Source organism: Xiphias gladius, chromosome 15 (assembly GCF_016859285.1).
Source record: "Xiphias gladius isolate SHS-SW01 ecotype Sanya breed wild chromosome 15, ASM1685928v1, whole genome shotgun sequence".
NCBI lineage: Eukaryota > Metazoa > Chordata > Actinopteri > Istiophoriformes > Xiphiidae > Xiphias > Xiphias gladius.
This window is the reverse complement of record NC_053414.1, coordinates 30,264,544-30,277,493: the sequence shown is the minus strand read 5'-3', so window position 1 is coordinate 30,277,493 and position 12,950 is coordinate 30,264,544. Positions and strand designations below refer to the sequence as shown.

Sequence of the window (12,950 nt, the reverse complement as noted above, 5' to 3'; positions counted from 1 at the left end):
ATGATAAAATATACTTATACAGAAGAGGAAATTAGAATAAAATGTCTCTCTTAAATAAGCCTGTTTCAAATAAAGTATTTTTGTGGTAAATTAACATTGTGAACATGAAATACAAAACTTGCAACATCTCACCTTTCTCTTGTTAGTTGGACAGACATAGAGGTAACTCAGGACAGTCTTGGATCCAACTTTGTCATTCATTCTCTCATATGTGGAGCCGTAGTCAGTAGATCTGAATGAAGGAAATGAGGGGAAAATGCAGTAAATAGAAGACAAATAATACTGTAGATAAACCCACCAAAAGCACATTGGCTGTAGTCGGCTGAAAATCTAATGGGTAAACAAACAGACTAAGGATTACTGGGACACTGTGTGTTATGCGTCAAATAATATTTATTTTGCAGTGATGAAAAAGAATGCAGTATCATACCCTACAGTTAAACAACAGGCAGATAGAGGCTGGTTGTCTTCAGACCCATCACTTTTTGGTTGGACCACAACAAAAGGACCAGCCATATAAACACAAATGTCTGTGACTGACTGACTGAGTGATAAAGTTACACCATTGGTCAGCTGGCCAAGTTTTGGAGTTTCCCCGTTGGTCATTGCTCTTTCAAAATGAATTGGCAGGCGCAGTTTCTATTATGTCATCAGGGGGGTGTTTACAGGCAGTGTGACCAACAAAAAAAGCACCTAGTGACAAATCTGGCAACTTTTTGGACAAACCTCTGCTACTTTCCGTAGAAGAGAGTGGCCAGTATTGCCCTGCAAGCACGAAGTCGGGCTATCCCTCCGCAGGCACACCTCTCTATATGTCTCATTCAATTGTTGCACGGCAGCTGACACAGACATGAATGAGCTTCTAACTTTCTGTCTGAGTGATCATTTTACAAGTAAATATAGCAGAAATCACAGCACAGCTGTTGTCTTTAACTTATGTGTCAGACGACGTCACGCTTATAAAATCAGAATTTTAGCAGTGCAGAGCAGCAGCTTGGAAATGGCTTTGAAGTGACTACTCATTAACATGAAGTCTTAATGGGCCGCATTTCAGTCACTATTTCATACTTGTTCCATTGTCTGACAACAGAAAGAGAAAAACATGTAAATGAGAACAGCTTTATTGGAAATTGGGCTGTATTAAATTACTCCATATGTGAGCACAGACATTAGAAGAGAAACAAACAGATAAAGTGCGGTGCAGCCAGTTTTGACCTAGTCTTGTTTCACATTTTGTCATGTTGCAGCCGTAAGTTGAACGCATTTAAATTTATTTTTCCCGTCATGAATCTACATTCAATATCCCAATATGACAAAGCAAAAACAGAATTTTTCAAAATGTAAATTAGAAATTTTTGCAAATTTATTAAAAATGAAAAACTGAAATGTCACATTGACATAAGTATCTAGACCCTTTGCTAAGACACTTGAAACTTGGACATGATTTTGAAAGGTACACACCTAAGGTCTCACTGCTGACAAATCATATCAGAGCAAAAACCAAACAATGAGGTCTAAGGAACTGCTGGCAGAGCCCAAAGACAGGATTGTTCTAAGGCACAGATCTGGGGAACGCTATGAAAAACTCTCTGCTACTTAGGACTCTTCTCAGAGCTGGCCGCATGGCCAAACTGAGCAATCAGGGGAGAAGGGCCTTGGTAAGAGAGGTTGAGCTCCAGAGATTCTGTGTGAGGATCGGAGAAACTTCATCAGTGCAGCATTCCAGCGATCTGGGCTTTATGGCAGATTGGCCAGCCTCTCTTCAGCTTGGAGTTGCAAAAAGCACCTAAAGGACTCTCAGACTGTGAGAAACAAGATTCTCTGGTCTGATGAAACCAAGGTTGAACTGTTTGGCCTAAATTCTAAGCATCATGTCTGGAGGAAACCAGGCACTGATCTTCACCTGCCCAATACCAATCCAATGGTAAAGCATTGTGGCGGCAGCATCTTGCTGTGGGGATGTTTTTCAACAGCAGGGACAAGGAGACTGGTCAGGTTTGAGGGAAAGCTGAACAGAGCAAAAGTATGGTGTTATCCATAATGAAAACCTGGTTCAGAGTGCTCAGGACCTCAGACTGGGTGCTAGGGTCATTGTCCCTAAGCACACAGTTAAAATAAGACAGAGGTGGCTTGCGGAACTCTGTGAATGTCCTCGAGTGGCCCAATAAGAGCCCTGACTTGAACCCAATCAAACATCTCTGGAGAGACGTGAAAATGGCTGTCTACTGACGGTCCCCATCCAACCTGACAGAGTTTGAGAGGCTCTGCACAGAAGAATGACAGAAAATCCCCAAATCCAGGTGTGCAGAGCTTGTTGCATCATACCCAAGAAGACTTGAGGCTGTAATTGCTACCAAAGGTGCTTTAACTAAGTACTGAGCAAACGGTCTGAATACTTATGCAAATTTCATATTTTCAGGTTTTCCTTTTAAATAAATTTGCAAAAATTTCTAGAATTCTGTTGCTTTGTCATTATTGGGCATTGAGTGTAGACTGCTGAGGGAAAAAATGAATTTAAACAATTTTAGCATAAAGCTGCAACATAAAATGTCAGAAAAGTGAAGGGGTCTGACTATTTTCTGAATGCAATGTATACAGTTACTCTGTGAACAAGAGAAGGTTAACCAATCATCTATAGCTGCCAGCAAAAATGAACCATTCCAAAATGTCTGGGGACCTAGCACTGTAAATAAGTAATACTCTCCCGATGACTACTATGAAATAAAATATGATGAGTGCAAAAACATGTGGATGTTCTGAACCCTTGGGCTTTAATAATTTAACAGTGAGAATGAGCCTGTTAGCCAGCCTTGTCCCTAGAAACTCCACATGAATCCATCATCCCTAGTAACTACCAAATCTGCCTTCAAGTAGAATATTACAGCATTTACAGGGTGGACTGGTTTTTTCTTTTTTTTTTCTATCAAAGCATTCTTGTCGCCAGGATTTTCAAATATTTCTCTCTGTGGGGACAGATGCAACCATCCACAACTGTGGAATAACTCCCATATAGATTCTCAGTCTACTTCACAGTGTTCTGAGGAAAATGAAGATGGTACCTATTTCTTTAATTTTTTAGTCAGACCCCGCTGCTTGTACTCCTTCCATGGAGAAATTGCAGAGATTTTTCACATTTAACAAATTAATTCCTGAATACCTCAGAGAGACACATTACTATGATTACAAAGCACAATAATGAGTCAGACATAGAGCATAATTTCCACAGCATTTTAAAGTGGGGGTGGGGGGAGAAGAGCTGCGCTGAGAATGATCCTGATTGGGAGCAGGGGCGGTGAACTACGCTGTTGGCCTGTTGGAGCCCCCTGAGAGGTAGTGATGTTCAAAGCAGTTCTTTTTAGTGTCCTGAATCACTAGAATCAGGTCATTAAAAAAAGATTTGTTCACCAAATTGTTCAGTGTTTGACTGGAGCTCTGACTGCGCACTCACTGAGCTGAAACACAGACAAACACTGTATATTCCTCATGATCCCCGGCTTGCAGAACTGGAAGTGCTGTCACCTTAACAAACACGCCAAACTCCATTTATAGTTCCTGATATTTAATAGTTTCCTCACTGAATATCGGAGATGAATGCTGGTTTTTAATGACTTTTAAGTCTTTATAACTAATCTACAGTTCAGTATTACTCTTGAACTTGCTGGGTCTGATTCCAGCAGTTTCAGCTGCTGTCTATCACTCAGAGCTCATGCTCACTGTGTAGTACATTCAGTGAACACATCATTGAACATGCTCCTCCTCCATGTGAGTGTATCCCTGCGAACGAATGACTTGAATCACCCAGTCAGTGAGTGATACACTATTGAGAGAAGACCTCATAAATAACAGAAGCAGGTTGTTTCTAGTCACCACAATGCATATGCTAAGATTTCCTAAATGGAAAGTGGTGAAGTCTTTGCCGCAGACAGCAGGGAAATGTCAGCTCTTGGATGTGGACCAAGATTAACTGTGACACCCCAAACACTCTCTCACCCTACACAAGAGAGCTAATCAATATGAAAAGGAAAATTATCTGATTTTATTAGGGGAGATGACAGAATGACAAATTATATTTTTTTGACCGTTTTGTAAATGAGAAATGGAAATGGGGAATGGTTACACTGCAATATATCCAAAAGGTAAGAGATTCTTAACACGGCTGTGTGTCCACTCAGCAAGATGCTGGACTCTAAAGACATTTATGTCTTAATGAGCTGTCTGAAAACTATGTTGGAATCAATGGCCCGCTCCTCTTGCACTCCTCTCTTTTGTAGAGTACCCCAGAGGTCTATCCTGAGGTCTATTTTGCATCCCTCTTTATTTACCCTCCTCATTTACCATCCGCATTCTAGCCCCAAAACAGCAAACTCAAGAGGGGGACAAAGTCAACATACATAGAAAACAAAAGATACGGGTGTTTTGACACGCATCATATGCTGGCTGCTCTACTGCCTTAAGAAGTGAATCACTGGCATATCCATAGACAATGGATAAGATTATGAATAAGACTTCCCCATGGCCCGCTTTTAATTGTTTGCTACTGTTGCTGGGGCAAACACAGCTAAAGTTAGCATGATTTGGACAAGCTCATATTCTCTAGCGCAGTTAAACAGCAGCATCCCCTGCTGCTAAGTCTGCTGCTAAAAAAATAGAATGAACTGCCTCTTAAACCAAGATAGCCCCACTTCATTTACTGATGCAGCCTGTTCTCAGTTGGATACTTTGGGGTAGTTAAAGGTACCCTGTGGAGGCTCTGACAAATAGTAGCACTATGGAGCAATATTTTTATAAGCGGTGCCACTGAAAAAAACTTTTTTTTAGGCTCTAGACAATCAAACCATGCAAATATGTACAATTGGAGACTGGAAACTATAAATGTAATATCTACATATAGTGTAATTCACAAAAGCCCTGTCGTAAATGTTACCTCCGTGATGCTTATTATATTCCCTTTGATTTTCTGTTGAGGTTGAGGTTAAAAAAATTGTTCACTGTACTTTACTTTTTTTACATTTGAGAACAGCTCATTTGATTTCAATCACTGGCTATAATGCTTGACAAATACAAATGAGTTTCCACAATTAAATTCAGAAAACATTAAAGGCTTTGTTATAGGCCCTGAATGTAAGCCACAGTTGGCTTACAAGTCCAATTTGACCTGAGCCAAACTTTTAACCATTCTCAGTGACACAGAGGGGATTATCCATGCTTATATTTCATATTACATCAATTACTGCAGTGTCTTTTTCACTAAAACAGGCCTAATGTTTCTATTGTTTTTAAAAATTCCAGGCTTTGAACCCAAACTTACTGATGGCATGTCTCTTTGTTTTAGGTTACTCCTCACTGGTTGCCTTGATTCTAAATATTTTATTGATAACTTTTAATGATAAAAGATACGTTGTTTTTTTTTAATATAGTAGGATGTGTAATTCATCTGCAGATGTTCTCTCCTGTATATTCATCTGTCTGCATATGGCCCCAGAAAAAGAAGTATTCGTGTGAAAAACCCTGTCTTACACTCCAGTACACTGACACCAGTTTTGAGTTGCCTGGACCACCCACCACCTTCACAGAAATAGGCGGGATGTAGCATTTAGTGTGTCTAACATCATGTACAGTGGCCGTCGGACAGGTTTGTGTCTGGATAGAGTTATATCTGCCTGTTTGATCTTTGCAAAACAGATGCAGGTATGTTGTGACCAGTGTCATCTTAATGTCAGTCTTACAGCAGAGGATACAGTTTTGGGGGGTCACTCTCGGAGTACACAGAACTCTCCTGCAATTAACATTTGCTGGCTTTTTTTACCATTACCACGATGTTTCCCCAACCTTCACCAAGTGTTTTAGTTGCGCAACTGTAATCAAACCTTAACCATACTTTACTTTCTATAACCATGCTCTTTCCCTAACCTTAACCATACCATAGTGTCCATGTACAAAAACAAAAAGGAATAGCAAAAGAAAAAGTTGTAATGTATCCGACGTACTTATCTGGTGACGGAGTTGTTAATCAGCTACGGTAGGGCAATAGCCAAACAAAGTCGAAAGAAGTCTGTATGAAAAATCCTGCTTGAGTAAATTCACAAAATTAATAGCAGATGAGTATTAAAGTAAAACTGCTCATTTCACCCTGTGAGTGATATACTATTATATATGACATGATAAAATTATTAATATTGATACATCAGTATACAAGCAGCATTTTACTGTTGAAGCTGCTTGAGGTGGAGGTAGTTTTAATTACTTTATATACAGTTAGGTGGTTTACTCCAGTTATTCCCAACCTTGGGGTCAGGCCCGTCAAAAGGGTCACAAGATCAATCTCGGGGGTCGTAAGATGACTAATGGGAGACGAAGGAAGAGAAAGAAAAATTCTAATATTTGCTTTCTTATGAATATGGGATAGTTTTGCCTCTTTGGGCCTTGAATGGTTGTTTAAATTAGACCACATGATAAGTTCATACTGAAAACCACTATTTGGTTGAACTTCTAACAACTAATAGACATCTGAACAGCAACAAGGGGCACCAACTACATAGAGGTAACAAGCCAAAAAGGTTGGAAATAACTACTTTAATCTTTAACAATGTGTTGTATCTTGTAAGATTATCATATTTCTCTTTATGTAAAATCTTAATCTAAACTGAAGTAACTATATCTGTCAGATAAATGTAGTGGAGTAAAAAGCAGGTTACTTCCGTCATAGAATGGAAATACTCAAGTAAAGTACAAGTACCTCAAAACTGTACTTGCATACAGTACAGTAAATGTAATTATTACTTTCCACCAGTGTGTGACATAAGTAAACAACTTCTAAAAGCACAATACGTGCACATTCACTGAAACCAGATATATACTGTAGAGCTTAATTTACAGATCCTTGCACAATGCCCCATATACCCAGACTGACGGGTTGGTGAGAGAATGTTCCCCTTCTGCCCAATGCTGTACCAGCATGCCTGCCGATGAGAAGTAATGGGAGCGTAGTCACTATATAGGACCATTTTACTCATAGAACTAAGGTTATAATGCATGACCATCCTTTTCTGTAAACTAATAATATATATATCTATACTTCATTAAAGTCTGAGGAAGAATGAACCTCATCTCATAATTAACATATGATTACAACGTTTATCTGAGTCTAACTCTTCAGTCACCACTTCTGCACTTCACTGACACGTGTTTCAGTCAATTTTTCCCTATAGCTGAATCCATTGAGATGCTTGTTTTCGCCTTTTTTTTTTTCTGGTCGCCATATGCAGAGCGGTGAAGGGGCAAAGTTGCACAGACAATGTCTATAAAGAATGGAGGGAAGAAAGAAAAATACTGCCAGTTCCTTGAGCGTTTTACATATTTTCAATTTGAAGAACAGCGCCAGTATGCTTTGCAAAAAGCAACCTGTTTCGATTTCTAATGGAACAAGCAGTTTTCTGAGCTTTCTTGTGGAATTAATGGCTGTGAAGGTTGTGGCGAAAGACAGCAAGTGGAAATATTTTTGTTACTATCAGTAGAAAAAATTAAGGCAGACTTGACTCAGGTTGTTACATCAGACTCTCTTGAGTGGAGGATTCTCAATAAGTCTGTGACCGTGAAACAGACTTACCAAACTGGCAATACTATGTTCTCGGAAGTACTTAATATTAACATTTACAAAGTGTGACATTTAAAAAATGTGATTTCCTCATTGAATAAAACAAATTCAGAAATGCCAAAATGGTATCTGCTGTGTCTACACATCAACAAAGTGGAGGTTTCCATTTGTTTTCATTTGTAAAGTGAAGTGCTCCATTTTTTTTTTTTTTTGAGAGCCAGTGAGGGAGTACGATGCAGTGCATTGCAGTGTGTGAACATCAAATTATTGAGGAAAAAAACAGACAGAAATTGCTTTAAGGGATGTTTGTGAGGTTTTGCCAGATGGCGGCCAATAAAGCAGAACAATTCAGTGTTGGTGTACAACACTGTTGACCATGCTCTGGGGAGAGAGAGAAAAAAACCATTTACTTCAAAGACCGAAGGATGAAAACTCCAACCAAATCATTGTTCTCAAGCTCATACAAACAAAGCACATCACCCTGAAGCATATAGAGGAATTAAAGAGAAATGAAGACTGTTACAATATCGTTCCAAGGAAAACAAAGGTTACTGGTCTAACTCTTCTCACTGTAAACCTGACGTTGGCTGGCCCGCTGCTGAACAAAAACTGTTTGTGAATGCATGCTAGTGTGTATGAAACAGCAAAGAGATGCAATGAGAACAGAGAACACCAAATCACTATTCATCAGAGGTCTGAAAATGAAAGCATCATCAGGTGGGCGTTGGAGTCGAACCGAAGCAGCAACAACTCAATTTTCCGTCCTCAGAAAGAGAGTCACACTGAGACACAGGAGGCCCAGAAATGAGACAGAGAGAGGAAAAGGTTTCTTAGCAGAGAACCTTGCGGCAAAATCAAGCCTGAAGACTCTGAATACTCCCTGACTGATGTGTTTGAAAAACATTCTCAGCACTGGTGAACCGAAGCGTTCTATGCAGTGCTGAGGGGTTTAGAGGTAGAAATGCCTTAATGCATTGCTGACATTTCCACTGCAACTGTCTGAATTGTTGCAGTCCTTTGTTCCAGGGAAATACTCTAGGGGGATGACAACGCCAATTCTGCTTCAGCCACAGGTCCTCGACACAAACCCACTCTCTGGATACAATCCAGGGAACTTTGGGTGACCAGGAAAAGAGCTAAAGAGAAATGTTGCCAGAACAAAATGCCTGAGAATTTGATGACAAAGTAGGTGAGACCATATTTGGACAAGCTGAAAGTCTTCCTATTAACCTTCATTTACCCAGCAAAGGGGTTGCCGAACATTTAAACTCCCCCTCTACACTACATTGCTTTTCAATTCATCTAGGAAAATATATTTATGCACAAGCAGTACAAGGCTGAGAGAACAAAATCATGGGTTTATAATCTGCTCCTTTCTGTGTAGAGTTTGGATTTTCTCTTTGTGCGGGTTTTCTCCTGCTGCTCTGATGTCCTCCCACTCCAAAGACATGCAAGTAAGCTAAATTTAAACCTTCTCAGTAAGAATTGATTTGGTCATTTGCAGGTCAAATGAGGACTATGTGTCTAGGTTAAAGTTGAGCTAAATTCGGTCGAAAAGGAAAGCTTTTTAGTCATCTCAGTTACATAACCCTCTAAGTCACATAAATACATAATCAATGGATTTCAGTGACTTTACAGACACATGGCGGATTAAATTAAAAACCTAAGAAACATGACAAGCAGTGATGCTTCTATGCAAAGCACAAATGGTCACTGAATGGTCTGATGAGTATTCAAATAATGTGAAACATATTTCTGAGGTCTTCACAGTCACCAGATCTCAGCGTAAACAAAACAACTATGGGAGATTTTGGTGTGACGCGTTCAGCTGGGCAGACCCCATGCATTTTTATTAATTGTGTACTTTACGCTACACATTTTAACCGGCCTTCCTGCACGGCCAGAACCTGTGACATTTATGCCTACACTGATCAGCTGACCAGCCATTACATGAGCACTCACACTGAAAGCAAAAGGTTTCATGCATTCATTCATATAAATCTGCCTTACATAATCTAGCAAATAATACATTTTGATTAAATTGGTTTTCATAGTTTCCGTAATTATTTAATCTTTCCTTTATGCAGAAAAAGCCACATAAATGTCTGCATTGTAATACACTAACCCAATAATAACATAGAATTTCTTTTGCTAAATATGATATTTAAAAAAATACCAAAAATTTAAACAGGCAATTCCAACGTCAAAAATGACCCTTTCAACTCAATATAAGTTTTATTCCTTTATTTACAAAGAGCACTGTCTTTGATGATGATGTCGATGATGATCTTTTCTAGCATCTTTTTAGGATAATTATTTGTAAATAAAAACAGCTAAATTAAAGATACCCTTTGATTACACTAAAATGTAGAGGATCTGAGGGACTTTTTTCGGCCCTGAGTAGTGTATGCATACTTCTTCACAAGCTGCATACAGCACAAACAACCTCCACCAAGAAAACAGAGCAAATCACTCGCCACTGCCTGTAAAGCTTAAATGCTGTGAGGGCATGGTAATAACCGAAGGCAACACAGATGAACATTTTAACAATTTGATCCAAACAGACCTTCATCCCATCTGAATGCTAGCAACAATGGTTATAACAATGGTTTGACCTAGATGTTTATAAAACCCAACCTAACTTAGCCAAATTTAACCCAGTAGATGTCTAGACATTTGGGGGAACTGAAGATCACTGTTCACTGGGTCAGAACTGCCCACAGTGTAGATTGTAATGCATTTCTCTGTGTGATAGCCCTGCAGCGACTCGTGACCTGTCCAGGGTGTTTCCCTGCTATATTGTGTGAAGCATGAAGAGAGAGGCTTCAGCCTGTCTGTGAGGCTGAACAGCAGTAAGTAGGCATAGATAATGAATGGATGGACGGGTTGCCCTGGGCAATTAGTCTGTTACTTGCAGCCAGTGTACTACTTTATTAATCCAGTGGATTATTAAGTGCTTTAATCCAAAACAATAAACTAACACACTTGACAACATCACAGGCAGAAATTCTGTTGTCATAGTTCACTGCTACAGCAAGTAGGGTTCACTGTTGCATATAGCTTCCATTCAAAGCAACTTTCCTGTCCAATTCTTTCATGTTAGCTAGGGCAAAAAACGTTATAAGGGGAATAGATAAAACAAAGCCAGTCATAGCACTGTTGTTCAGTGTTGTCTGCACACATAGAATTAAGTTGGAAATAGTCCATGTATCAGCATGGAATTGTAAAATGTATTTTAAATATATACTTACTGGCCACTTTATAAGGTAAACCTGTACAATCTAATGCAATCCAATAAAACTTTTCTGGCATTAAAGTCTACTTTTATGATAACTATAATCAGCATTCTGATATTTGCTGTATGCCTAGTGAATAAAATAGGGTATATTAAATGAGATCTATACATCTGGAGCAGGGGCAGCAAACAGTATTTAATATCAGTGCTACCATCAGCTAAGTATATCTCAGCAAGGAGAGTCATTGACAGTACAAGCTGTCATGGAGTTTATCTGTGGAATATACCTGTACACTCACCCTGAGCTGCACTCTTGTGAAAACTTGCACACCAACTGAAGTGTACGCACACAAAGTCATGCTCAGAGGTGACACACGCGCACACACACACACACACACACACACACCAATGCTTGCATCTTTCCATGTTTTCATGTAAGGCAGCTGCTGCACAATATCTCCTCTAATGCAGAATCCACTGAAGCATAATTGAAAATGACTTTGGAGAATTGCCACATAGAGATTGGAAGATACTGTATTTGCAGGTGTTTCTGCGGGAGAGCACGGAGTTGTCAGTGAAACACGTGACAGTAGAGGACAGTGAAGCATGAAAAAAATAATGGAACCTCAAAAGACTTAGCAAAGTAAAGTCTGACTTTCTTTCCGTAGATTAAGAAATGTGTTTGTGTGAATATCCATCTGTTTGTGTGTGTTAATATTTGTGTCTGTTTTAGTGGGAAATAGTGAAAGGAGAGTATAAAAGCAACCCATGTGTGAAAGAAACAGAAAACAGGAAACGTGCCTGCCAACCGAGCTAGAATCCGTGCTGCTCCTAATACAAAGCACTGAGAAACTCAAAGACGATCCTGCAACAAAAGATTTCACATAACAAGCATGTGTTGGAGCGTGGTGCATGTACACAACAAGCAAAACAGAAACGGGAGAACAAAACATGATATGAAAATGAAGAAAAAAAAAACCTTACAGTATCCCATGTTGCTATCAGGCATTACCAAATATAGACCTGATTGCATCATTGCACCATGTCTGACAAATGAAGTGTTGAGGAAATACCTTAAAGGAACAGCCAGAGTGGGACAGAAGTGCTGACATTCAAAGATCGCTCTCAGTGACAACATGTGTTGTGTATCCTACTCACAGCCCATGTTCGCCATTCAACCTTGACAGCGGGTAGACAAATATCTTTGCTTCATCCCATTCTCTGCTCACCACAGTCTAGAATGCTTTTTCCGGAATGTATCTTTAAATTAAGTATAAAACTTCCTCCCAGATGTGATGACTTTTTCATGAGGTCTAGAAGGACTTTTTAGGTTACAAAAGATGAATCTGCTTTTCACATGGATCTTGTTTTCACTGTGAATGTTGGCTGCTGACCTGACCTAGATCGGCTAGTGGCTTAGTCACCTTACCCAACCCTCTTTTCTTCATCTCTGTCCACTCTAAGGTAAAACTACAACCAGCTTCCCTTTCAGTCAGAGCGCAGACTTGAAAGGAAAAAGCCCCCAGTGTATCTTTCAACCCTGCAAAGCTGGCAGGCAAAGGACCACCACAAATGACTTCCATTCCTTATTCATGCCATGAGAGGGCCTGGTAAACAGCAAATTCAATGGCTGGATTATTGCAGAGTTTATTGCTGAAGAGTGGAAGCACACCATAGAGGCCGGTAGATTCAAGTCTATGCTCCAACAAGGTCTCTGGAGTGTTGTTGGTGATAATAACTGACATGCTGGGGTCAGGAAGAAATGGAAGTCCAAGTGTTAAAAAAGGCACTGCGGAAGCAGGGGACCTTGTTGGTGAAGACACTAGTTAAACGTGGCAGACAAAAATATGTTTACTCTTCCCTAATAGAAAACTGGAAATCCTTATCAATTATTTGAACAGTTTAAGTGGCTCTCTGGGTGCTTACAACATATAAAAGCATTTTCTAAGCACCAACATGGAAATACATGGTATAAAGCACAAAATTGCTGAATTAATAAAATAAATTAAAATTGTGTCTTTCTTTTCAAACATCAGTTTAGCAATTGAGAGGACTGTGTTGCTCGTTAGCTCAACTGCAACTGTCATAAAATTGACATTACACCAGCTACTGTAAATCATA

At 39.5% G+C, this 12,950-nt stretch overlaps 1 protein-coding gene across 1 annotated transcript in view; it reads right to left on the bottom strand.

The window, feature by feature from the left end:
• sorcs3 (sortilin related VPS10 domain containing receptor 3) overlaps positions 1-12,950 on the bottom strand; it is a 197,553-nt gene that overhangs the window by 90,942 nt on the left and 93,661 nt on the right. The window contains exon 4 of the mRNA XM_040146070.1: positions 133-232. Coding sequence (XP_040002004.1) covers positions 133-232 — 100 coding nt within the window. The remainder of the gene's footprint in view (positions 1-132; positions 233-12,950) is intronic.